General features: G+C 49.4%; 1 protein-coding gene across 2 annotated transcripts; it reads left to right on the top strand.

Moving 5' to 3' along the window:
* The first annotated feature begins 4,299 nt into the window (after positions 1 to 4,299).
* BSG (basigin (Ok blood group)) lies at positions 4,300 to 26,055 on the top strand. 2 transcript variants are annotated; one of them, XM_065421981.1, is made up of 9 exons: positions 4,300 to 4,372; positions 13,970 to 14,317; positions 16,011 to 16,170; positions 19,418 to 19,506; positions 20,009 to 20,145; positions 20,346 to 20,619; positions 22,335 to 22,359; positions 23,141 to 23,212; positions 24,843 to 26,055. In XM_065421981.1, the coding sequence occupies exons 1-8, from the start codon at positions 4,300 to 4,302 to the stop codon at positions 23,196 to 23,198; spliced, it is 1,164 nt and encodes a 387-aa protein (XP_065278053.1). In that variant the 3' UTR covers positions 23,199 to 23,212; positions 24,843 to 26,055. The 2 variants fall into 2 exon arrangements, with proteins under 2 accessions (XP_065278053.1, XP_065278052.1); XM_065421980.1 differs by lacking the exon at positions 13,970 to 14,317.
* The last annotated feature ends 1,210 nt before the right edge of the window (positions 26,056 to 27,265 follow it).

Here is a 27,265-nt window from a genome sequence, read left to right on the forward strand (position 1 = left end):
GTTTGCCCAGAAGAATGTGCAGTCTCAGATCCCGATCCTGCCAGCTGTTAAACTCGTGAGGGAATTCGTGCCTGCATGAGTCATCCCGTCAAACATTATGGGATAACTAACTCATCCACATGCACAGAGCCTTCCAGGTGCCTACGTGCTTGTCTACATTTGAAATGACACAGCTGTAGCTGCACTGCTATAGCGCTTCAGTGTAGACACTATCTACGCCAACAGCAGGGGTGCTCCTGTGGGCATAGGTAATCCACCTCCCCACGAGGCAGGAGCTGGGTCAATGGAAAAATTCTTTTTGTCGACTTAGTGCTGTCCACACTGGGGGTTAGACTGGTACAGCTGCGTCTCTCAGGGGTGTGGACTTTTCACACCCAGAGACACAAACGTAGCTACACCGATTTAAGTTTTCAGGGTAGACCAAGCCTTAAGTGAGTGCAGAATTGGGGCCCAATCCTGAAAAGGGATGTAGCTGGATGGATGCTTATGCCCATTTGCAATCCCAATTAAGCCAATGCAGTTGCACTACAGCCTATGTTGGCAAAACTTACGTTGCTCGGGGATGTGAATATTCAACCTCCTTGAGCAACATAAGTTACACTGACATAAGCGTTTGTATGCACAGCGTTATGTCAGCAGGAGAGCTTCTCCCAGCAGCATAGCTTATGTCGCTCACGGAGGTGGGTTTTTTTATGCAAATGGGAGAGCTCTCGCCTGTCGGCATAGAGCATCTTCACCAGACGTGCTGCAGCTGTACTAGGACACCTGCACGGCTGTATGGCTAGACATGGCCTCAATGAAGACAAGTGCAAAGTACTTTGCTTAGGAAGGAAAAATCAGATGCATAACTACAAAATGGGGAATAACTGGCAAAGTGGTAAGACTGCTCTAAAGGATCTGGGAGTTAAAGTGGCTCACAAATTGAATATGAGTCAACAATGTGATGCAGTTGCAAAAAAGGCTAATGTTCTGGGGAGCATTAACAGGAGTCTTGGATGTGAGACGGGAAGTAATTGTTCAGCTTTACTCAACAGTGGTGAGGCCTTTGCTGGAATATAGTGTGCAGCCTTGGCTGCCCCACTTCAGGAAAGATGTGGACAAATTGGAGAGAGTCCAGAGGAGAGCAACAAAAACGATCAAAGGTTTAGAAAGCCTGACCTGTGAAGATAGGTTAAAAAACTGGGCATGTTTACTCTTGAGAAAAGAAGACCAAGAGGGGATCCGATAACAGTCTGCAAATATGTTAAGGACTGTTACAAAGAGGACAGCGATCAATTGTTCTCCATGTCCACTGAAGGTAGGACAAGAAGTAATCAGTGTAAGCTGCAGTAAGGGAGCTTTAGGTTAGATATTAGGAAAAACTTTCTAACGATAAGGGTAGTTAAGCACTGGAATGGGTTACTAAGAGAGGCTGTGGAATCCCCATCAGTGAAGGTTTTTAAGAACAGCTTAATAAAAACCTGCCAGGGGTTAAGTATACCTGGGGGGCTCGACTAGGTGGCCTTTTCCAGCCCCACATTTCTGTGACTCTGTAATAGCACCCGGTACTATTGCCCTAGGTACTACCATGGTGCAGAGGATGTTCCAGCTGGTAGAACTTTCTGCACTTCCCTTTGGATGAAACGAGCTAGGTATCAAAGCACTTTATGAAGGTGGGCAATGTTACCCCCCGTAAAAGGCGAGCAGACTCTGGCCCTGTATAGGAATGTACAGCTCTTCTGTTAAATCAGCCAAAGCTTGTATGCTAAAAGAGGCAGGGTAAGTACTGCTGAGTCATAGTGACAAACAGGTCCAATTAGCGGCAACCTGGATATAAAGGTGGTGCAGAGGGAGTGCCTCTCTGGGTGTTCCTGGAGAGAGACCCGGCCTTGCTTCTTCATGTAGTGCTGGTGTCATTGACAATTCAAACCCTGGGGGTGGAGAGTTTCGATACCAACTTAGAGTCTATGTTGAAGAGCGGGTGGGAGTCTCCATTCCCATGATTAAAACAGGGCTGTAGAAGAGGAGGTACAAAAATGAAATGATCAGAGAGTAAGTGGCGGAGTTGAGAACAGATCCTGGATTTTACGCCCACTTGCGGTATATGCTGGATAAATGAATCACTGCCCAACAATCCAGGCCATAAGCAGGTTTGGAGCGAAGTGCTGTACTGGGTCTTAGTTTTATTGCAGCCTTAAGCAATTCTTCTAGGTGTAGGAGGCAGTGCATATAGTGAGCTGGAGGAGGAGAGGTAGGACAACTGCAGTTTGCTCTTGTCTGCTCCCAGCTCTGCCGATGACTTACTGTGTGACTTCAGGCAACTTTTTAACTGCTCCGTGCCTCAGTTTCCCTATCTGTAACATAGGGACATGATGCCTTAAAAGCATCACAGAAGGTTTTGGATGCCCTGTTCATTTAATGTGAGCAAAGTGGCATGAGATTGCCAGCTGGAAGGGGAAACAGTTATCTGCTATGCTGAGTGCCTAATCTTGCCTCTGACATGATGTTAAAAACCATGGGACAGATTCTGTGCTTTCTCATGTTAGCTGGTCAGCACAGAAGATGCTGTCCGAGAGGAGAAGAGGGTGGTGAACATGACTTTTGGCCACGTTTGTGCTGCTAGTATTCAACCTGCAGCAGGAACCACTGCAGTCCTTAGTAAAAGTTTAGAATAGCTCCCAGCGGTGCTCTAACTCACGGCAGCCTTAGTAGGTCAAGCTATGGGCTTCCTCCCCATCGCCAAAGCACAAAATGTATATCCAGGCCACTCCTGCCGTCCTCAGACGCACCCCTCTCATGACCCCTATGCCAAGAGCTGCAAGAATGGGGGAGCATAGAGCTGCTCCTTTGGCAGGGAAATTCTCCCATGGGTTCGAGGACTGCTCCACTAGTCCGATGCCTCAGTGGGCTGGGTGAGCTACAGGAGAAACTGACTGTGAAGGCCCAGTCTCTGCTTTCCCCCCACTCTCTCCCTCTCCCCACATGCTCCCTCTGGACTCATCCAAGGCAGGGGATAGATGTTGCGCTGCTTGGAGGCCTATTCCCTTGGGAGCTCTGAGTCAGCCTCATTCTAAAGCATGGGGGTGAGGGGGCTTTGCTGCTGTGACTTGAACTGTCTGTAAGGCTGACTACACTACACAGCTTTTAGTGACACGGCTGTGTAGCTACAGCTGTGCCGCTAAAGGTCCTGCAGTGCAGCGGCTGTCAGCTCTCCTGCCAACAAAAAACATTCACCCCCAACAAGCGGCGTTTGCGTTTTCCTGCCGACAACGCACTGTTCACACTGGCGCTTGTTGCAGCAAAACTTTTGTCTTTCGGGGGTGGAGGGATTGACACCTCTGAAAGACAACCGTTTTGTTGTTCAAGTGCCAGTGTAGACATAGCTGAAGTGTCTTGGGACAGGGACTAGCCCCTGTAGGGTGACCAGGTGTCTAGTTTTTGACCAGGCTGTTAAAAGTCCAGTCAGTGGTGCTGCCCGGCTAAGGCAGGCTAGGCCCTACCTGTTCTGACACTGCGCTGTGCCCCGGAAGTGGACAGCAGGTCTGGCTCCTAGACAGGGGGGCCACGGGGCACTGGCTCTACACTTCCTTTGGCCAGGAACCAGCACCCCCACACCCCCAGTTAGAGCCCTTGTCCCCTCCCGCATCCACCAGCCCAGTGAAAGTGAGGGAGGGGGGATGCAGAGAGTGGAGGCGGGGCCTCAGGGAAGGGGGTGGGGCTAGGATATTCGGTTTTGTGAGATTGGAAAGTGGCAACCCTAAGCCCCTGTCCCTGGGGCAAATAACCAGCCACTTGGCAGTGATGGAGACAGGCCCAGACATAAGTGTCTGGTCCCTCTGCCCTTCCCCCACCCCCTGCCTGTCTCTTCCCCTTGCCCCCATTCCCTTTGTCCTCCCCCCACCCCCTGCCTGTCTCATCCCCCTGCCCCCATTCCCTTTGCCCTTCCCCCACCCCCGCCTGCTTCGACCCCTCCCCCGCAGCAGCCCTTCCCCCCCATTTGCACCGCACCCTCTCCCTCGTCCCTACAGGCGCACGTGACTCTCCTCATTCAGCCCCGCCCCTCCCTGCTCCTTCAGGACACGGCCCTGACGGTCACATGTCCCCTCCCGGATTCCGTCCTTCGCTGTTGTCGAAGGTCAGAGGGCGGAGCGCCCCTGGGCGAGTGGGCGGGGCGTTCTCCCCCTTCGGCGTTGTGATTGGCCGCCGTGGGCGTCGGAGGGGCGTGGCTGGCTGCCGGGGTGTGAGGTGACTTGGCGCGGCGGCGGCGCGCGCGCGGGGCGGCTCTTGGTGGGGCCGGTGGAGCAGCGAGCGGCGTCGGCGATGGGGGCGGCCGGGGCCACGGGGCTGGTGCTGGTAGCGCTGCTGTGCGCCGGGAGAGGCGCCTCCGGAGCAGGTAGGAGCCGGGGGGGGCTGGGACCCCGGGGGGGGAGGGGAGAGCTGGGGGGGACCCGTAGGAGGAGGGGACGCTGGGACCCCCCCGGGGGGGAGAGGAGACTGGGAGCCTGTGGGGGGAGCCTGTAGGGGGACCCCGCAGTGGAGGGGGGACTGGGACCCCGCCTGGGGGAGGGGGAGATCTGTGGGCGACCCCATAGCGGGAGCCCATGTAGGACCCCGCAGTAGGACGGGGGGCCCCACGGTGGGAGGGGAGAGTGGGACGCCCTGGTGGGAGGCTCATGGGGGACCCTGCAGTGGGGGGGAGACTGAGACCCAGAAGGGCGGGGGGGGATCCAGGGTAAAGGGAGGCTTGTGGGGGACCTTGCTGGGGGGGGGGGAAGGAGACTTCTGGGGCCGTTGTGGGGGAGGAGGAGGCCAGGGCTCTGATGAGGGGGGCCCCCATTGGTGAGGAGAGACTGGGACTCCTGTGGGTTGAGGTCTTGTGGGTGGTGGCGGCAGGTATTAGGGGGGGGGGGCTGGGAACAGAATGACTGTGATGAGGAACTTGGGTATGAGAGGCACACTAGCTTAAGGGAATCCCCCCACCCTTGCTAAGATGAGTTGGGTACTTCCTGAGCATGAATAGAGGAACCCTGAAGGAGTGGGAGCTTGTCTGGGGCACATGTGAACAGGGGGAGTCCCCTCTGGGGCATGGCACATATGGTTGTTGGGTGAGGGTCCTGGCATCTTGGGGGAGGAGAATGGGGGAGCTGCAGCTGGGATTGTTGTGTGTGTCTAGGGCATATCCCACTGGGGGGGGGGGGCAGGCAGGAGATGTATATGGGACTGTTCCTTACTTTCACCCCAAGGTAGGATGTGCCCAAACACAGGGAGATCTGGGATGATTACCCTCCTTCCCTAGGGACATGTACCACCATTTCCCATGATAAGAGGGTGGGGGTGGGATTAGGGGTGTGGCGGAGACTGCTGTCCCAGGATGGTATCTGATCTGAGGGAGTGTTGGGAGGCAGGTGTTCATAGTCTCCCCAGGGTGAGCTCTCCACCTGGGGATGGTCCCCAGAGTAAGGTTGTCAAGGAAATGGTGGATGGGATGAGTGGTTATGTGTAGGACCGTTCCATTCACTCCAGAAGTACTGTGAGCTGCCATTTCTCAGCCCATCATCTCCCCTTGGGAGCATGAATGTGCTTGCTGATGGAAACTCTCCCTTAAAAGGTTAATCTGTAATTAGCATTTTCTGTTTTTAATTATCAGGGGGTAGCCGTGTTAGTCTGTATCTACAAAAACAACAAGGAGTCTGGTGGCACCTTAAAGACTAACAGATTTATTTGGGCATAAGCTTTCGTGGGGAAAAACCTCACTGTTGCATCCGAAGAAGTGAGGTTTTTACCCACGAAAGCTTATGCCCAAATAAATCTGTTAGTCTTTAAGGTGCCACCAGACTCCTTGTTGTTTCTGTTTTTAATGTGAAGCTGGTTTGATGCTCTCTCATTTCTCTGTTGTGTTCATTTTGAAATAAAGCAAAAAATAAAGAGAGAAAATTAAGCTGGCTCCTTGTTGCCAGTCTAGTTACTGTCAGAGCCTAAGTTCATCAACTCAAAAGGTTTTTCAGTAGTAACTGATCTTTAGACTTTAAAACCCTGTAAATGTGTACATGGGGCTTCACTTGGTAATCTGCTAATGGAGCAACAATTCTGCCATATATATCTCTTAGGTGTTTATAATGTACCAGCAGTACCTAGGAATGCCTGTGTGGTCACCATGTTAAAGCTGTGCACTAGTGAGACGGTGGGCATGGCTAGAAATATGACTGTAAATAAGCCAGGCTTTGGCATTTCCCGCTGCTTTGTGACATTTCAGTTTCCCACCTCTTGTGCTGTTATCAAAGAAGTTTGCTGGATGTATTTACACAGAGCTACGGGTGTGCCTTAGGCCATAGGGGGTTTTCGAGAACAAATAAGACCCAGGACTCTAATTCAACCTAACGCTGCACAGAATGATGGGAAATGCTTTGTCCTTCAGGGATTGCAGGGTTGGTTTGCAGTTATGGTGTCTTGCCCATTTCACACTTGTGTGGCTGTGGGATCTTTGGTCTGTGTGTGGTTTTTCTAAATCATAAATACATTTGGTACCTCATGAAAAATCAGAGGAGGCAAGTATATGGGGGAGAGAAATGCATGGGTAGTAATAAAATGGCTTTGCTCTCACAGTGCCCCACAGCAAAACTGCATCTTGTTTACGCAGCAGGATTAAAGGCAGAAAATTGTATGTGGTTCTCCCCCCCTCCCCCCCCCCATCTTCCATCCCCTAAGGCTTGTGACACAGTGTCCAACAAATTAAACTAGAACAGCTGGTGTTCTGGGCTACATTTGGGGTATTTGCATTCCTCCCTCCCCATGTTGTATGCATCTGTAGTGAGCTTGAATTTTTCTATAAAGGACTGACACTAACCCTACACTTTAATACCTAGCACTGCTTTTCAAAATTAAGGTAGTCTGTGGCCCATATGTAGTATGTGACTGGCTAATGTTTGTGCTGTATGTAAAGATCTGATTTCTCATGAGATGCTTCAGAAATCAGAGTTGAGACACTAACACCCCTCAGTCCCCGTCTCCCCCCACCCTGGCAAAGCAGTAACCTTTGGCTAGTGTATATCTTCTCTCCTGCAGATGAATTTGTCCTCTTTCAGGTGCTTCAAAGTACAATGGCCTGGCAAGCAACTGGCGCTTCTAGGCAACCTGTCAGTAGTATGGAACTTTCCCAGCTGGTCTTCTATCGTCACATGTCTGTCCCTTTGGTCAGTTTACATCTGATTTTTGATGCCAGTGTCGTTCAGTGATGTAATTTGTCAAGTATTGGTCTTGCTGTAAATTTGTTCTGTTGCTATTAGGCTTTGTCTGTGCAGCTGTTTTGGTTTTTTTTGCTTAAATAGGGGGGTCTCTGTACAGGCAACTTCTTTCCTTCCCTACTCTCCGCCAAAACCTCATGCTGTAGCTAACATTTGTTAACCTCAAGAAGGCTTTGAGGGGGGTTCCTTAATAAACCAGTCAGTTTTGCAGTGCCCCCTTAACCATAGTGGGATTTTCCTGAGCTTTGTGTTTCCAGCTCCTTCTTTCCCAAGGAATGAGACCATGGGCCACCGTGTCTCATGTCAGCTAGGGTGCCAGCGCTAGGCAAAGCCCTGAAAAAAATAGTTTAGTAGGATAATTCAGGCCCCTATTTGGGCAGCTCAGTAGCTTGCTGCTCTGAGAACTGTGTGGTGTGCCAGTATCGTTACATCCTGGCTTCTTTTATTAGGACTTTAAAGGTTACAGAGTGAGTCTGGCTCAAAACAGAATCTTTAAATGGAGCTCAGTAGCCTTCCATTTATGGCTTGATTCTGTTAATGGGACTGGGGTGAAAAACATCATTAAAACTTGAAAGCAGCAAATATAGAAATGTCTGACAGGCTGGTTTGCTGGTCTGTAGTGATGAGTGTGTAAGTGAGAGAAATGACTCAAAATGCTCAGGTCTAACTCATTGATTCTCACAAAAAATGGTCAAAAACTATCTTGACTGCATTGAGGACATGGATTTAGCTGCTCTTACAAACTCCAGTAGCATATCTGGGCGAATGCTTACAAGTTTTTTCTTCTCCCTATTCCTTTATGATTCTGTATGAAGAACTTTCCCTCTTTCCTTATTGAACAAAATTAAGCTCTAAACATTTTATAAGTATGTTAACTTTTTTTTAAAAAGTGTGGCTACTGTACTGAGCCCCCTTGACGAAGTCTGGCTTTCCAACCATACTTTTTTATCTTTTCCCTCCTTCGTTGCTGTGTGAGACCCAAACAAATAGGAAAATAAAGGGCTATCAATACACCAAGTAAACAAAATGAGGGTGGAAGGGGAAGCAGATATTTTTCCTCTCTAATCCCTTAATCATGTGTAATGATAGGTTTAAAAGAAAACCGATTTAGACAAATGAGATTTTTGTATGTTAATAGTGACTCTCCTTATAACTTTGCAGTGTCAAGAAATATTTTTTTGGCTATTCTTATTGGACAGAACAATTGGTGGTCCCCTTCTAAAATCTGCTAATGCTAATCCCACACAGAGGTATCTTGTGTGCATGCTTGGAACCTGCTGTTCTCTGCCAGATTCATGGGGAAGACTGAGCAATTCTCACTCCCGGAAGTGTTCTCACCTCTCACTTGGTTACTCGTTGACGCTCCCTGATGTTATATAAAACATTCCTCCAGAGCCTCCATCAGTAGCTGGAATGTTCACATTTCATTTCCTGGACTGTGGAACAAGCGTCAACCCTATAAGCAAAGGGGTCTTCAGTGCTGAAAAGACAATATTCTGTTCTGGGAGAGGAGGGGCTGCTAGGCTAGGGGGGACGGACAGTCAGATACATGTGCCAGACTGTTATAATGCAGCAGCTCCTCCCCCAGCTCAGAGGGAGTGTCTGTTTTTAGATGAAGGTGACTTTCATGTAGAGAACGTTATTTATCACGTTGTGGGTTTTTTTCTGTGGGGCAGAGCAGAGTTTGAACAGGCTGTAAAATGGCAGAGTCTGGTACACTCGTGAGCTCTCAGTTGTCAGAGAATGTCCTGTCCTTTTGCTTGCTTGTTACCCCTCCTAGTCCAGGGCCAATGAAAACCAAGCAGTTAACGTTGCTATTCCAGTGAGTTGATGTTAGTTGTACCTGTATGTTCTACAACAGCAGGAACTCTCATCAGCTCCAGAGAATGCCATATACTCTCTTGGTGGCTATCTTATGTTCTAACTCATCCAGTTTGTGCTCGGAGAGGTTTTTGTTACTTCCATAAGCAAGAGGGGCGATACTTGGTTACTGCAAGTACTGAAGGGTGTCACAGGAGCAATGCAGACCTGCTGAGCTTCTAGAAGCCTGTTTGAATTGTGAATGAGGGGCTCTGTAACTTAAAGACCGATAATCGTGGAGCAGATTATTTTGTTGAGCACTCTGTAGTCAACTTGGCTGTGTAGCAGTAACCTTTATTTTAATGGCCCCCTTTAAACCAGGCCGTAGTTAAAATGGGACAGGCTGTCACAGGAATGGTGTTCGCTTCCTTGACTCTTCAAAATTAGGTAGTTAAGAATGTTTAATCATAGGATTGTGATTCAAAACCAAGCAGTCTTGCAAAATCAAGAGAGATTGCCAGCCACAACACACGAACGAACGAACTTACCCCTTGTGATCAGGTGAATAAAACCTACTTATTTAATAGTAGAAGTGGATTCTCATTAGTTCCTCAGTGCTAGAAGTATGCAAAGCTTGGTGTATGGAGAGAGTATATCCTCTGATGCCTTTGTTACATATGCATCTTGTGGAGTCCTTTTAGGGGGGGAAAATTCCACTGTACCCACATTCAGGCATCAAAAATGTAGGAGCAGCAAAAATTGCATACAGATATCATATTAGAAAGAGCTCTCATATATATACACACATAGTACATTATACATACATACACTCTCTTCTCTTCCCCCCCCCCACCTTTTTCCAGGAGTTTACTTAATTACATAAAGGGTGTATTGCTTTCCTGTAGGGAGGCCTGGCAGTTGAGGTAGCTGGCAGTGAGAGCTGCACAGTCTGGAGTGACTGTACAGGATGCATATGTCACAAATAACCCTAGTTTTTTGGTCAATCTTCCTGAAAACCCGCTGACTCAACACGGTCGTTTTAGCTGATGTCACTCAGTATTTCTTCACTGTCCAGAAATGACTTCTCTAGAAATAGGTTATTTCCTGCAAAGCAACTCATAGACCTTGGTGGAGGTGGGGGGGGGGGGGGGGCAATATGTCTACACTACAGTGGCACTGTAGTGCCATAGTAGAGACACTTCCTGTGTTGACGGAAGGGGTCTTTTCCATCTGTAGTTAATCTGCTTCAGCTACTTCGGTGGAAGAATTCTTCCATTAACCTACCTGTGTCTACACCGGGAGTTAGGTCGACCTTACCACCACGCAGTGTAGCCAGGTCGATCTGATGTTTTAATTTTAGACCAGGCCTTATGCAATACCTGCCTCTGAAGTAGAACTGTAGCTTCTGGCTCCAAACAGTTAACGGATTGTCTGTAAGCCATTTTAAAGGCAAATAATCGGGAGTGGTGTGGTATCTGGCAGGTCTGACTGCTGTGAGGCTATTGATTTACAGATCCATCAGTGCTGAGCCGTCTTTCCAGTTCTTGGGAAGGGTGAAATAGGTGAATCCTCTGGACTTTGCTACCTTGAGCACAATAGAAACAAGTATGTTCAGGTTCCTATCCTCTAACCACTCCTGGAGTCTATGTAGCCTTGACTTATGTAACCTTTCAAAGTTGAGCTTGCCTGTGCTGAGTAAAAATTACTTCATTCTCTGTATCTTGAGTTGTTAGCAAGTCAGTTTCGTGCCTGGGCTGGTGAATTTGCGTGACTACTTTACAAAGCTGCTATTAACGCTCACGTTGTAACTGCTCTTTTTTTCTTAGCTGAAATATCTGAAACTATCCACAATAGGGTGACTAAGAGCAAGTTTGCAAGAATCTCTGAACCAGAACAGATCAGCTAGCACCGAGAAGGCTGGCAGATGATGCAGTAATGGGAATGCTGAACAATACCACCCGGTCACCGTGACTGGGGTGAGAGCCGGGCTTTGGCCAATTCTAAACCGTGGTCAACTGACTTTGGAGTGTGTGAAGGCAAGGACAGAATTTGCACGTCTCTCATGTGGTGAACGTGGGGACGTGTCTTTTTATAAAGCACAGAACTCTCTATGCAAAAACTTGTTTACTACATTATAAATGACTCACTTGCCTGTGTTCCTCACCCTTAGTCTGTCTGACTGAGGGCTGCTGGGTCACTTGTGGACATACGGGGCCAATTCACCCTGGTATAACTAGGTGCAACTGCTGCATAAGACTGAGAGCGATATCTGCTTACACCAGGGCTGATTTTTAGCCCATGGTGTGTTGTTGATTGGTTCTAGTTTTAAAGGGGCTTGTGTCCAGCCCTCTTCCCTGAAAAAGGTGTTTGCTATGATTCACAATCCTTTTAGGGATAAAAAGTGGTGAGCAACCGGAATCCTTGGCTCCCCCCCCGACCCTTGAAAAGCTCACATTTTAAAAAACCTTCTTTTAAAGACCACATCGTGTGATAGATTAATACTCCAACGGTGGTCTGAGTTCATAGAACTCTCACCCTTGTTCTAGCCTTGGTCAAGTCATTCAGCCTTTCTGCCTCGCTTTTCCCAGTTGTAACGTAGGGATTAGCTAGTTTGTAGAGTGTTTAGAAGACTTAGGGTGACTAACAGAATTTTACATTAAATTCTTAATCTCGTCTAACCTACAGATGTTTGTTTTTTCAATTTGATCCAAACGCGCGTAAAACTGTGAATACCTGGAATAGCTTGATTTGTGCCTGCTTTCCTGGTTATCAAAATAGAGCGTATCTTTTTAATGGCAAATTATGCTTGATGCATTCCCCTGGTTATTTGGGGCACTCGCCAGATCACCTTCAAGGGGATGGGAGGGATTTCAGCTATGTTTGAATCAAACTCATGTGCCTACCTATGGGTATCTCATGCCTTTGATCCATTTTCCTACCATATTTGACACTTACCAAATCTGTGGTTAATCAAGGGTTTGATCTCTTCTGGTGCTGTGATCCTGCAGCCATCCTCACTTCTATAGTAGTCATATCCCATGGGGCTGTGACTTCTTTGCAGGATCAGCTAGGAGAAGAATCTGGACTGTGATAAGAGAGACCATATCATTGCACATATGCTGTAATAGTAAAAAGAAAATGTAAACCGACTGCTCAGATCAGGGTGTTTGTAGCCTTTTAAACTCAACGTAATTCACTAGCCCAGGTACAAAATTTTCTTGCCCTTCTACACCAAAAGGGTAATGTGATAACACATCTCACTTGCCTGTCTGAATAATCACTCTCCAAGTTAGAAGAATTTTGGAAGTCGCTTTATAAATCAGTTTTGCCAGCTCTAGTGTGGAAGCTGGCAGTGGCACAACTAGGCTCCTGACTCATTAAAAGAGAGAGTGCCTCTCCTATGATCACCTGAAATCATTTGGGTTTTTTTCCTAATGGAAATGCTGCCACCCCCTGTATTAAAGCCATCCTGCTGTATAATAGGTTTGTGGCACACTGGGTCTAAACTCTGCAGCACAGCCACCTCACTTATGCTACATGCAGCAGCACATCAAAACTTCTGTGGCAGCTTCCAGTAAACTCCCAGAAACATGGGGTGGTTTTGTAACTGAATTAAATGTGACAAAGATAATTCACCCAGTCCAGTGGATAGGGCACGGGACTGGAGGCAGGAGACCAGAGTCCTATTCCCAGCTGTCAAGTATCAGGGGGTAGCCGTGTTAGTCTGTATCTACAAAAACAACAAGGAGTCTGGTGGCACCTTAAAGACTAACAGATTTATTTGGGCATAAGCTTTCGTGGGTAAAAAGTGCTACTGAACTTGGCTAGTGATGTTCTCTCTCACTTCTCCCCCTCCCCTGCCCAAAAAACCTCCGAAACTCTGACGTCTCTTTCCCCATCTGCAAAATGGGGGTGATAATGTGCCCCCCACCTTCAAAGTGCCTTGAGCCTTATGAATGAAAGGTGGTTGGAAGCTTTGGGAGGAGGTCTCTTGACACCCAGGGTGCTGGTATTTTGGGCGCTGGGGAAGGGACTGCCTCTTCCTCTTTACCTCCTGCTTCTGGGACGGCACAGAGGGGGTCAAACTCTTAATTCCACTATAACCTTCAATGCTAGCCAACCAATTCCTTCCAAAATATCCAACTCTGCATTTAACAATGGAGGGGTAAGCGCACAACTAACAGCAAAGTAGTTAACCATGTTGTCATTCGGTTCCAGAGTCTGTGTCCCCGCCATCAAATTGGGATAGCTGTCGTTTCCCTCGTCTAGGTTCTCTGCATGCTTGGGCAGATAGCACTGCCTCGGTTTCTCTGTTCACATGTGGGGGACGTCCTTCACAGCTGTAAGGGCTAAAAACATAGCTTCTCTCTCTTAAAAATCAAAGCTTAGATTCTGAGGCTGAGGCGTATTCTCTTGCAAAAAATATATATCTGGGCCTGCCAGCTCAGCTTCCAAACTATTTAAGAACTCCAACACACTTTCAGGTTTCTTTCTCTTCCACCTCTACTGCAACACTTATCTGCTCTGCACACACATTGGGCGTTTTGCACAGGCAGTTGATTTTATTTGCCTCCTTGCTCTACATTAAGTTGACAGGGGCTTGTAGCATTGCTGTGCAGGGCAGATGGAGTGTGCGAGAGTGTGTAGACAGTGGCTGTTGTGTTGCATGCGCCACTCTGAGTAGTGTGTTTGAGCTCCCTGTTCAGTGCTGGTTGGGGGCTCTGGTTCTGTAGTAGCCTGTAAAATGCAGACTAGCAGCGCTGGTGGAAAGCATTGGTTTGGGTCGCTATATCTTAACAGCGTGGCTGGATATAGCACACACAGGGTGGGGGGGAGGTATGCTTACCTGAAGCAATAACATGTTGCACTTTCTTAAAACAGCTAAAATCTGTGTGGCTGAATTCTCTCTTTGCACTAATGCTTTGCACTAATACCTCTCCAACTCGTAGCTGGCTTTATAAAGTCACCACTGTCTCAAAAGAAACTGACCGAGGACAGTGTGGAATTGCACTGCGAGGCGATTGGCAACCCTATCCCTGAGATCCAATGGTGGTTTGAGGGAGATGAGTCGAACGAGACCTATGCTCAGCTCTGGGATGGCGCACGGCAGGACCGTGTCAAAATCAACGCCACCTATAACCTGCACTCTACCAGCACCATCTACATCGCAAACCTCACGATCAACGACTCGGGCACATATGAGTGCCGGGCTAGCAACGACCCCGACCGCAACCACTTGTCGAAGAGCCCCAAAGTCAAGTGGATCCGTTCCCAGGCTAACGTTTTTGTCATTGAACGTGAGTGGCCGCACTGAGGCCTTGGCACTTGTTCAGACGCGGCGATGTCTTGAGTGTTTTGCCAGGCCTGTCCCCCGCACTTGTGTCCTGTGACTTCCTGAAAACTCTCCTCACCCTCCCGTCCTGGCTGTAGAACTGAGAGACTCCTACCCTCCTGTGATCCCCTTCACCATCCGTGATTTGATCCACAGTGGCCCTGCTCAAAAAGGGTTGTGACTTCCCCACCAAAACACCGTCCGACCAACCTGTACCTTTCAGAGCCCAAAGAACTAGTATGTGCTGCTTGTCCTAAGATGCCTCGGTGTCCCAATGCTGACTCGCAGAATTCAGAGTCTTGATTCTGCTGGTAGACTCTGCCTTAACCACCACTGACAAACCAGCCCTTCCCTACAGTTCCTTCCAACTTCTGCTCCTGTGACCAGCCTTGCTTTACGCTTTCTTCCTTGCTAGCAGTATGAGCTGTGGGCATCAAATTCTTTTTTAGTTTCTGGTGATGCAACCATTTTTGAAATGGCCGTATGTGTCTGTGTGTGACACTGATAATGTGACTGTAGTTATCTGTACTGTGGAAGTGACCAAACTGTCTCTCACTTAGAGTTAAAAGTCCAGTTTTTGAGCTAGACGAGATCTTTTTCCTCTCGGTAGCTGAAACTTGGACTAATGCATGGAAATCAAATTTAACCTCACTACTTAAGATGGTATCTTGGCTCTTGAAATCATTGGAACTAAATGGTTGTAGCATTTGTGGTGTATGTTCCAGGTAGTGCAAATGTTCTAGATAATGCAAAGAAATCTAGCGGAAGACAATACTGCTGGAGTAGTTCTTAGCTTTTTTTTTTACCATCCTAAGTGCTTTTCAGCCCTGTGCGAAATGTTCCTTCAGAGAGGGCTGGGGTGGGAGAGTAGAAAACCTCACGTTTTATATTGGCTGCTTAATAGTTTCCATTGATTGAACTGTTTTCCCAGAGACTTTCCTCTCCCTGTGAATAGAATTTTTCCTCTAGTGATCGCTTAGCTGTGTGACAACAGGTTAGATCAACTTTCTTGTCAGACTTTGGAGAGTCAGGACCTCATTCTCCTGTTAAACTGGTGTAAATCCACCCAAGTCAGTGAAGCTACACTGATTTCAGATGTGCAGGCTGGATTCCAGTCTCTCAGACTTGCATTGTGTTTCCATCCAAAAAAGGGACTGGATTGTGGTCCTCTGTTCAATCACCAGGTGAAATCTGTTAAACCCTGACAGATTCAGGTATGAAAAAATGGAGTGAATGATAACACTGCTTAAAGGGTTTTCCCCTTGTAATTGCTCAGATATGCAATGGAAAACGAAGTGCTTTGATGGGCACTTAGCTGTGATGGAATATAAAACACATCCGCTCCTGAGAGCGCAGGAGGCTCTGAACCGTCTAGAGACGGTTTGGAGAAGGATTCTGCCTTGCTCTGCTAAGGGATGTGCGGAGAACATAGTTGCCTTTTTGCCAAATGTGCTCAAGACTTGGTTGTCTGACTCCTCCTGCACCTCCCTTGCTGATACCGTTTATCAGTTTCTTGTAAGTTGCGAGGGTAAGTGAAAAGCTGCCATGGAGACGGTGAGTGATATAGATGTTCTTTGTTTTAAAGGTCCTAAGGCAGGTGAAATGGCTGCTGAAATATATTAATGCCACATGTTAACTTAGGTTTGTTATGAATGCAGATCCCATTGTAGAAACCTCCCCAAATGTGACTTCTGGCTCGGCTGTTGTGATTTCCTGTAACATAACCGATCCTCAGGGTCCGGTCATGGGCCATATGTGGAAGAAAGGAGACAAGACCTTGACCTCCGATAAGGAAATGACTGAATATACCGCCTACAAGTAGGTGTCTGAGGGCATTGAGGGGGCAGGGGGAGAGGGGGGAGATATTGTTCTTGCTCTGGTCTGTCCCAAGAAAAGTTCTGTCTAAGGCAGCTGATACTTCAGGTCAGCCAGACCCAAATGGCAAGGTTGTGGAACTAACTATGAACATAGGACAGGTACTTCAGGGAAGGATCCAAACTTGGGGACAATAACAGCATTGGACTATCAGGACTAAGATTCATTGAGGCTCAGGAATGAAAGCCTCTTGTTTGCAGAAAACTTGACCATACTCATGCTACCAAAAAGCCTGCCTTCTAAAGCACTGAGCAGGGAAATGTACTTCCTTTCCCCCAACCCCATTACACCCAAGGTCCCTGCCAGTGTGCCCCAGAGAGGCAATTCCTTCCCACTTCTAAACTATAGCAGTACAAGATGTAACATGGCCTCAGGCTATTGACATATCTGGCCTCTGCTGTGGTTCTGCACCCCATCCCTCCTGAACATGCAGTGGGATGGACTGGCTGGTGATCAAACACACTGAGTTCATGCAACAATTCAAAGGATCGCTGCTGGATTTCCTGGATGGAAGCGGCAATCGTGAGTGCAGTCGGGGGAGTGCTCAGATACAGCCCTGGAGACCTAAAACTTCTCCTGAAGGCCAGGAAGTCCTCTGCAGGACTGGGAAAGTTCAGGTGGGATTTTAGTGCTCCAGCATTGTATAGAGGTGCTGCGCGTGTCAGGGGGCCTGAGAGATGAGGAACCTGGATTCTGGTCCCAACTTGGTAACTGTCAGATCTCACACCAATAGAGAGACTGGGACCTGCCCAGTAGGAATAATACATTGAGCCCCTTGGTGAGAGGCATATTTAAAAGTATGTATTCTAGTGTCCTAAATTTGTTCCTTCTGGTTTGTCTGCTGTGTTGACTTTGGACAGAACTGTGTCAGCAAGGTTCCTTGTGATAAGCTTCGGGAAATGGCTTTGATGAAAATCAAGTGTTCGAAGGCACTCAGACAAACCAAACCAGCATTCCCACTCTTTGGACAGGAAGTGAACTGTCCCGCTCCTGCTGAGGGCCGCATGTGGTGCAGGAGACTCCAGGATATGTTTTGTTTGTCTGCACTTGAGTCGGGAAAGATTTTCCTGCGCAGTCCTCCTCTGGTATGCTTCCAGGGTCCTGTCCGCTGTCCCCAGAGAGCTGCCCTGCTAGTTACAACGGTCACTGCCCAAGCCTTTCTAGTCCCAGGCTGTGGCTGAGCGGGAACTGGAATACCAGCCCCATTGTATAGGGACAACGAGCTTTCCAGACTCATTACCATCAGCCCCTGCTGGCATTGGCCCAGCCAGCCGGAGCGGCATCATGTCCTTTTGTATGGCAGAGCTGACGTGCCTCTCTCCCCATAGCAACAGGGAGCTGAACAAGGATTAAAGTATTTCTAAGCCAGCCTCCCTCGTGTGACCTCAATTCCTTCGCTCGAGTGGCTTTTGGAAGGGGGAAAGCTCCGAGCGCAGCAGAACTAACAAAACTGCCCATTGTGTCCGTGCAATAACAGCACTAAAACTCGGCCCCCCGCATTGGGGATCACCACGCTGCAGAATTGAGCGTTTGTCGTGAGGCAGCTTTAATCCATCAAATCCTGTCGCTGCAACCCCCCCAAGACACAAACGGCAGGTTCTGGATTCGGGCGGGATTATTCTGCCCTAATCTGATTTTCTTACTTTTGAAAGCCGCAGCATAGCCCCATGTGCAGCCCTTGCTTGGTGGGCATTTCTGAACGGGAGCTGAGCAGCCACTCCCCCAGTAACTTTCTTTTAAACCCATCCTGCTGCCGCTTTAGCTGTCTGATTTGCAGAGCGGACACGGGGTTGATGTCCCACATGAGAGGTGGGACAGCATATCTGGAGTCTTGCTAACTCGGTTCTTAACTTTTTTTTTTTGGTTGCACGCCTTGTGATAGCTTTGGTCTGCTGAGTTCATTTTAAGTTAGCCTCTGAGGCCTTTGTTGCCTGAAAGAAAGAGGAGCATGCTGGAGATGGTTTACGCTTAATATAACCTCACTTCTGGTGCTTCAGAACCTTGGTTTTGCTGACCAGTTTTGTCCTGTTAGTCACAGCTCCACATTAACTGCAGAGTCAAGAAAACGCAGTGTCATTGCCTAGGATGTGTCTACGCTGCAATTAGACGCCCCAGGCCAAGCCAGCTGACTCAGGCTTGCATGGCTAAGGGGCTCGGACCACCTCGCAGAGTTCTAGACCCTGGACTCCAACGCAAGCCCGAATGTCTACACCATAATCGGAGCCCCTCAGCCCGAGCCCCGTGAGTCTGAGTCAGCTGGCACGGGCCAGCCGCGAGTGTCTAATGGCGGGGTAGGCATACCCTCAGTGGGTGCTGGGGGCAGAGCTAGGAAGGAGTGAAAGGTGGATGGTGGGTTTGCAGATTCATCTGCCTGGGTAGGAACTTAAAACTAAGCAATCTGGCCAGGGTGGACAATGCTGTGTTGAGAGACCTTAGGCCCAGTACAGATTAAGGGCAGGGGGGAGCAGGGGAGGTGGGCTTCTGCTAAACATATGATTCATAGATTCTAGGACTGGAAAGGACCTTGAGAGGTCATCGAGTCCAGTCCCCTGCCCGCATGGCAGGACCAAATACTGTCTAGACCATCCCTGATAGACATTTATCTAACCTACTCTTAAATATCTCCAGAGATGGAGATTCCACAACCTCCCTAGGCAATTTATTCCAGTGTTTAACCACCCTGACAGTTAGGAACTTTTTCCTAATGTCCAACCTAGACCTCCCTTGCTGCAGTTTACGCCCATTGCTTCTTGTTCTATCCTTAGAGGCTAAGGTGAACAAGTTTTCTCCCTCCTCCTTATGACACCCTTTTAGATACCTGAAAACTGCTATCATGTCCCCTCTCAGTCTTCTCTTTTCCAAACTAAACAAACCAAATTCTTTCAGCCTTCCTTCATGGGTCATGTTCTCAAGACCTTTAATCATTCTTGTTGCTCTTCTCTGGACCCTTTCCAATTTCTCCATATGGATGGGCTTAGTATTTTTTAGCTCCAATTCAAGTGCCTAAGCAGAAAAGTCGGCCTATTTCTCTTGCCCATAGGTGAAAGCTCAGCCCTGCTTTCTGCAGCCTGGAGTTGGCTGTTCCTTTCCAGCCTCTGAGCTAATGACGGGATGGTCTCCCTGCTCCCGGTAGTGTGACAGGCCGTGACGTCCCCTAAATCTTCCTGCTTATGTCCCTTTCTTCTTACAGAATAGGGGACGTGAATGGAGACAGCTCAGGGGTGTACGAGTGTATCTTCGAAACGAAGCCCCCTGTGAGTAGGACTGTGCACGTGACAGGTAACTATTTTAGTATCTCCTCTCGGGTAAGGGGGGTGGGCGGATGTGCTCGCTCAGCTCTGGCAATTTACAGCTGCTTCTGGTAGTAAATGGGGAAGGAATGGGATAGATTCCTACTAGGCAGCTTCTTCTAGCGTTAGGATCAAGCGGCTTGTAAACAGAACAGTTTGGCCGCCTGGGGAAGCAGAACCAAAGATGCATCAACCCTCTGCCTTCCTGAACAAAGGGAATGATCCCCGTGGACATATGGGCAGGGGGTGAAGATAGCTAATAGCTGATCAGGTGGTCTTGAGCCATGAATCTCTCATCGCCTGCTTGGGAAGCACCTTGAATGCTCGGTCTTTTGAGAGAAGGGATGGGGGGATGGGAGCCAGAGGCCTGTTTCTCGGGCTGACATACAAGCCTATGGCTACCTTGCCCATGACGCTGGCTAGCTGGCCTACAGCACTTGCAGCCCAATCAGGCTGGCCAAATCCTTCGTCTGAGCTGCCTTTCTCTGCAGTTAAGCCACATGTGACGGCCTACAAGAAATCCGAGCATGGGAACGAGGGGGACACCGGCGTTCTGATCTGCAAGTGTAACTCTTATCCTCCTGTTAGTCAGTGGACCTGGTACAAGATCATAAACGATGTGAATGAGGTGAGCATTTTGGGGGGACCTCTCTTCCCGGAGGAGTGGTAGGGAGGGTGGCAGCTTATCCCTCCCCTGGAGCTGTAACCCTGAGATAGGCAGCTCTGGAGGTGCCTCAGTGAGCAAGGCAGGTCTGTGTGGGGTGGAGTTGCTAGTGGTCCAGTCACAAGAGGCTGCCCCAATCATTCGCTTCTTTCCCCCGCTTCCAGCCCATCATCAATGGCACAGAGCGGTTCATCATCAAGTCCAGCGGGAACAAGACAGAGCTGCGTGTTGTTAACCTGGACATCGAGAAGGACCCGGGCAAGTACGTCTGCAATGCCACCAACGAGTTGGGCACCGACGGCACCATCGTGGAACTGCGGGTTCGTAGCCGCCTGGCAGCGCTCTGGCCCTTCCTGGGCATTGTGGCCGAGGTGCTGGTTCTTGTCACCATCATCTTCATCTATGAGAAAAGGAGAAAGCCGGATGAAGTCCTTGATGGTAAGGTGCACCTGGAGTTTAGGGGTCGCGTCTAACCCAGGAACTCTGCAGCATATGGGTGTAACAGTTCTGGGTAGGGTGGGGATGAAAGTATCTTGATTTCAGAGGGGGCTTCCCCGCTTCCAGAGATGCTGCCGGAGGGGTTTCTGATCAGATGTTAAAGGGGAAAACCGCTCTGCTCGGTGCCTCCTGCCCCAGCCAGGGATAGATACAGCCTCTGATTGGACCTGTGTTGGCTAAACTCATCCCTGATCATAGCCGGAAGGCTGAGATCCTCCTCATCTCTTCCTAACACAGTGATGTCACGTTGGTAGTAGCCAATCACATTGCAGAGAAGAATTACTCAGCGACTTGTAGTGTGAGTCATCTGATCGGAAACCCTTGAGCAGACGTTACCAAGAACTTCTGAAAGGGGGATTATAGATTCCTAAAAACTAGCTGCAGACCAGTCAGTTCTGGCTCTGTAAAAAGATGCCTCAAACTCTGGCCCTCTGATGAAGGGAACTGCAAGAAGCTTATCCCGAGCCAGCTCAAAGGCTTGCCCCGGAAGGTTATGTGGTGGTGGGTTTCTGGGATGGCTGAGAACATGGCTGTGACCAATGTCCCTGCTGGCATTATCTTTCCGCTCTCTTCCCTCCTCTGCTGCTGGGTGGGACCTCACATGGTAAGTGGAAGAGACAGCTCCAGCTGTCCCTCTGCATCAGTCCTCTCACCAGCTGCGTATAATCTTCAGAGTGCCCCATTGCAGTCCCCTGGGCCTTACCGCTGGGCGGCACGTGGGGGAAGTGTGGGCCATGGAAACGATGGCACACAGCCCTCTCCTGTTAGAGGGAGGCAGATGCCAATGAACTGGTGAAAGGTCTGAGCGAGTCAGGTGACACCAGAGATGTCTTTCCCTAGTTACAGTGCTGTTGATGTAGCCAGCGCACAGTGTTTGGCAGAATGTGTACAGGGCGGGGGCACTGCTCCCCCCTACTTCCCTGAAAGTCTCCTGTTTAATTTAATGCAATCTTCGCTTGCTGTCAGGGTCTGTGTGCGTTAGTGCTTGGGCTCTGGGACATTCAGCTGGATCAACGGGGCTGCAGTATTTGAGGCAGGAAATGTGTAATTGTGGCTCTGCTGTTGGCTTGGGCAAGTCACTCCAGCTCTGTGCCAAAGAGGAATTATACTTCTTGGGAGTGACTGAGGGTTGATTTTTATGCCCAGCATGCTGAAGCTTTGGCTGTTCAGTATTAAACAGCTGCCCAGCCATTGCTTCATGGATCCCTAGCAGTGTGGCCTTCAGATCCACCTCAGTTAATGTGGTACAAGAATTCCTCCGGGTTGGGGATGAAGTTTAGTTATCCTTGGCAGCTATTAGTCCTCAGGGATCCCAGAAAGGGACATCCCTGGGACAGCCAAGCCCACTACTTGCCAAAAAACAGGTGACCACCTAGGAACAATACAGCTCTTGCTGCTTCTGGCCTTAAATTCACATCCCTAGACCCTGCTGAAGTGACCGCTATATTGCCTGTTGGGAGGCTCAGGATGGGATGGCATCTTAACTGTAATCTCCGCCAATATGCAGCAGCCTGTATAGAAAGGCCTGTTCAGAATGCTGGCTCTTAAGGTTCGGGGACCAGTGGCTGGGTGGGGTGTACAGGACGTGATGTTTGGCTAAAGGCTGCATCCTGACCTTTCTTTTTCCTTCTTACCATGCGATCCTGGACCTGAAGATGATGATGGAGGGTCCGCACCACTGTGAGTACCAGCTCTCTTATTATATGACATGTTGGCACAGATGCAGTGATGTGCTTTGCATACTTGTGGGCATGAACAAACTGGCTAGTGCCCTAGTGCAATGGTTCTCAACCAGGGGTACACGTACCCCAGGCAGGATGCAGAGGTCATCAGCTCATCTAGCTATTTGCCTACTTTTACAACAGGCTACATAAAAAGCATTAGCAAAGTCAGGACAGACTAAAATGTCATGACTTGTTCATACTGTTCTGAATCCTGTACACTGAAATGCAAGTACAGTATTTATATTCCAATGGATTGATTTTGTAATTGTATGGTAGAAATGAGAGAGTCAGCCATGGTTCAGTACTAGCGCGCTGGGACACTTTGGAATGTTGGTCTGATTTTTGTAAGCGCGTCGTTTTTAAGTGAGGTGGAACTTGGGGTATGCAAGACAAATCAGCCTCCGGAAAGGAGTTTAGTAGTCTGGAAAGGTTGAGAGCCGCTGCCCTAGTGAGCCAACCAGCTACCAGAAACGCCTTCCAGTGGCTTGTCATCAGTGTGGTCTTTGTTCACGGTGTTCAGTTGGGAACAGTAGCTTCTTTTGTGTTCAGATGGCTCATAACCGTATCTCGCTGTGTCCTGGATGCCTGTCTTTACATCTGTCCACTTTAGACCCGTGCTCCATCAGTGAGGAGGGAGTTGGCCCCTTAGCTTTCTACGCAGCCAGGCAGTTTCTTCTTTGTTGTGCTAGGAAGTCCTGGCTCTCCTCTCACTGCCTTCTCTCTCCCCCTTTTCCTAGGAAAAGCAATCCCCCAAACCACAAGGACAAGAACGTCCGCCAGAGAAATGCTAACTAGGAGTGGGCGGCCAGGTGAGGCATCTCAGCAACAACCTCAACCCTCAGCTGTCTGCACTTTGCAGAACGTGGTGTAGTTTGCTCTCCCAACCAGTGCTGAGGCCTTGCCTCTGCCCCCCGGTGTTCCCCACCACCGGCTGAATGCCTCTTGCTGGAAGCATAGGCAGCTCCAGCCCTGGGTAACGGATTGTTGGGTCTGGCATCACCCATTGGGAGCTAGTGGATGCAGATGGGCAGCAGGAAATGGGAGGGAGGAAATGGGAAGCAGCGGGTACTTACGGCTTCGCAGGGGTCCATGTGCTGCTGATTTGGAGCCATTGTATCAAAGGGACACTGGTTAAAAACAAAAACAAAAACCCCTTGCCCCTCATGTGAATAGCCCAAATCATTAACACTGGGGAAAGGCTCCTCCCTTAAGCTCCTTTGCCCAACTGCAGGGCCTCAGGCAGTGGTGCGCCTCCGTCTTTCCTGTTCTCTGCCTGTGACGTCATAGTCTAGTCTCTGATGGGCTATAATACTTGGGTCTCGTTTCAGTTGTTGGGTTTAGCGTGCAGGTGCTGGGTGGTGTTGGTGGCCTGTGATACACAGGCGGTCAAGCTAGATGATCTGGTGGTCCCTTCTGGCCTTAAACGGACTCTAACAGTCACCAGTTATAACAACGCCTGTGCTAGGCACAGTGGCAGAGTAACGCAGTCACTGCCCTGAGGAATCTAAGTAGACAAAAGGTGGGAGAAAGGATGATCCTCTCCATCTTGGAGAGGGAGCGAAGACTTAGGCCTTGTCGACACTACGTTGCCAACAAAAGGTGTATACGCTACAAAGCTACTTTTGGCTGCGTGAGGCTGCTGGGCTGCTTTGACATTCCTCCACACGCTTCAGTTGAAAAAGCAGCTGACAATCTACTAGGATGCCCCTGGAACCATGGGATTGAGAAACCTGCCTCATGTGATGCTGTCCCTGCCCCATGAGGCATTGCAAACCCTTCCCAAAGCGCCCTGCGGCCAGTTGCGCAGTGGGATCGCTACCACAGTGCACTGCTTTCTGTGTCCTTGCAAGAGCGGTGCGTGTGGATGCGCTCTGCCCACACAAGGAGCTAGTGTGGACCTGCGACGGCGATTTTAATTAAAGCGACGTGACTTTTGCCAACAAAACTTCGTAGTGTAGACAAGGCCTTAGGGTGCGTCTGCGCCACTGCTTGGGGGGTGCTTCCCAGTGCAGGTGAGCCAACATGCGAGCCCATCTTGAGCTCGCACACGGGCGGCAGCTCAGACTAGCCGCATCAATGTGTAGAACCAGGGGATTGTATTCAGTTGATTAGCCCATGCTGCTGTGGCCACGCTGTTTCTAGCCTGCTGCCTCCAGCACAGCTAGTGAGTGATTGTTTACCCACACTGGGAAGCTGTGTGGACAGATCCTATGTGATTTGCCTGACAGCGCGCACACAGAGAGACAGAACTGGGAGTTGAGCCTTGATCTCCTGAGTCCCAGTCCGATGCCTTCACCACTAGGCCATCTTCCCTCTGGCTGTACCATTTAAACCACTGTACTGCCTAGGAGTGCAGCACCCCCCTACCTGTCTGAAATAAAACTGCCTGGGTTGGGGACGTCCCAGCAATGGCTAACTGGCTTCTCTCTCTCCTGTCAGGTGGTGTGTAGCTGAGAAGATCACCTGGATGTTTTGTTTTGCAAAGTAGCATCAAGAATATCCTAGGGTGTCCTTGCAATTCAGTTACTTCACTTTTTAAAGAAACAAACTTAAGTTGTAGCTTCTAAAATATACACTTTTTTTAAAAAGAGCAGTGGGATGATTTTTCTACCTGTAAACTTAGTCCCTTTGTTGCTGGTAGTCTTTGGTCACTGGCTGTCTTTTTGTCCTATATCTCAGTGTTGGTGCAGGGAGGGCAAGGTGGGAGCGTGACCTGTGTGGTGTCTTGCTGGCTTTATGCAGTGTGTAAAGTTAATCGGGGGAGAAGGAGGTGTGCGGGGAGGGGTTGGAGTGTGTCTGCAGACACTGCGCTTCCAGGAGTCAAAGTGCCTCTGCTCCGCTTTCCTGATTTCTGGTCGGAGGCCCTGCTGGGAGCTAAAGAGAGAACTGACATCTCCATGTAGGCGAGTGTGAACCTTAGACGCAGCCCGCATGCCGTGTCCTCCCAGGAGCCCTGTCATCCTGCCCTGTTTTGTGCATGTCAGGGAGAAACTGTTTCAATGACCTTTCAGAGGAGACCTGATCTGACCCAAAGGGGTGGGAAGCCAGTTATGTACCGGCTAGAAGAGATACTTTACAGAGCTTGGATTGGGTGGTGTGTGTGCTCCCACCTCTCTGTGGCACCAAGGGGGGTGTCTGGCTCCGTCCCTTGGGGAATGGGTGGGAAATCCTCTGATATCTGCAGGAACCCCCCCCTTCTTTCCCTCCCCCGCAATTGATCAATGCCATAGCTACTCTCATGGGCTTCCTGCCCCATTGTCTCTCTCAGCAGGGCTGCTTTATTTACCCTCTTAAACAACAAAGACAACTTAAGGGGTAGCTTTTAAAGCTGGAAACTGAGCAAATGTGACTAGTTAACTTATTTCACACTGTTTTGTTAGTCTCTTTTTAAATGTCGCTACACTGGGGGTGGGAGGGGGGGCTGAGTCTTGGAGTGATTGCTGGGCTGCAGGGCTCATGTTCAGATCTGCCAGGGAGCAGATTGACTGCATGTTTCCTTGTGCTCGAGCCATCTCAGTGTTTCTCTGTGACTAGGCGCCTGCGAACGGACGCGCCACGCAGTCTGTATTCATCACCCGTGTTGTTGGGTTAGCATTGAAATATTCCATCTGTTAACAAACTTCACCAATAAAGATGATTCCTTTTTCTGGTCCCGCTTGTGTGAATTCTGATTCCTGCTTTCAGCTCCCGGTAGGCCAGCAGCGATCACGGCAGGCCTAATCTGCTCTGCAGTGTAATGCCACCTTCAGCATCAGTCACTGGCACCTCTCAAGAGATCGCTGTGGTTTGGAGACACGGGGTCAGACCTTGACTTCGGGCTGGTTGGACTTGAATCCCCAAATGCTTACGGCTTGCACTGCATAGTCATCCCTTGCTCTTACAGAGCGCTTTTCATGGGTACATCTCAAAGCACTTTGCCAAGGGAAGTACATATTATCCCTCATTTTATAGATGGGGAAACTGAGGCATGTACCGACAAAGAGCGACTTTCTCAAGCTCACCCCATGGGCTGGGAATAGACCCTAGGTCTCTTGAGTGCATCTCCTGGGATCCCCTCTGCCCCAGGCCCACGTAAGGTGAAGTGTTGGGTTCCTTTTGAGTGGTCCAAAATTGCATATTCTCCCCTGCCTCTTCTGGAGCCGTGGCGCCCACGTGGCCCTCGGAGGGTGACCGAACACTGGGTTGTGGGCGTTCTGATAAGTATGGCTGGAGGCTGAAGGCCCCTCTCCATGGATCGGATGCAGCGCAGGCACCGGCAGAAGTCTAGGCTTACTTGACCTGGAGGGGTTACCGGGGGCGTGAAGGGGTGGCTGGGGCCCATTCAGTCTTTGGCACACCTGGGATTCCATTTATTACTCTGGTTAACGGGTTTTTGTGGACATCTGACTAGGAGCTGATTTGAGGCTCAAATGAATCTCAGTTGCAAGTACCCATTGTCTGTCCCTACCAACTTCAGCTGGCGTGGAAGGGATGCTGCCTAAGTGAAGATTGTAACTGATTAAAGTCCAGGGGTGTCTGATATGTGATCAGTCACTTTCCCCTTTACGGGTGGAACCCATTCCTGTCACCCGGGAGGGAGGTATCCCCCTTGCAGCCCCTTTATTCCAACAGCCGGCCTGCCCCCTTCTCTTGCACCGTCCCTCCCAAGAAGCTTGATCCGTAATGCATCCAGCAAGCGGAACAATGGGCAAGAAGACCTTTTTAGTTTCAGGTTTCACTGCTTGTAAACAAGAAGCTGAGGGGGTTTCACTGTTCCTCGCAAGATGTGAAGTGAGGCCTTCATGGGGATTCCCCTAGCATGAGCTACAGGAATGGCCGTGCGGCATCAGACCAATGGTCAATAGAGCCTGTATCCTGCTGTT

This window comes from Emys orbicularis, chromosome 24 (assembly GCF_028017835.1).
Source record: "Emys orbicularis isolate rEmyOrb1 chromosome 24, rEmyOrb1.hap1, whole genome shotgun sequence".
NCBI classification, from domain to species: Eukaryota; Metazoa; Chordata; order Testudines; family Emydidae; genus Emys; species Emys orbicularis.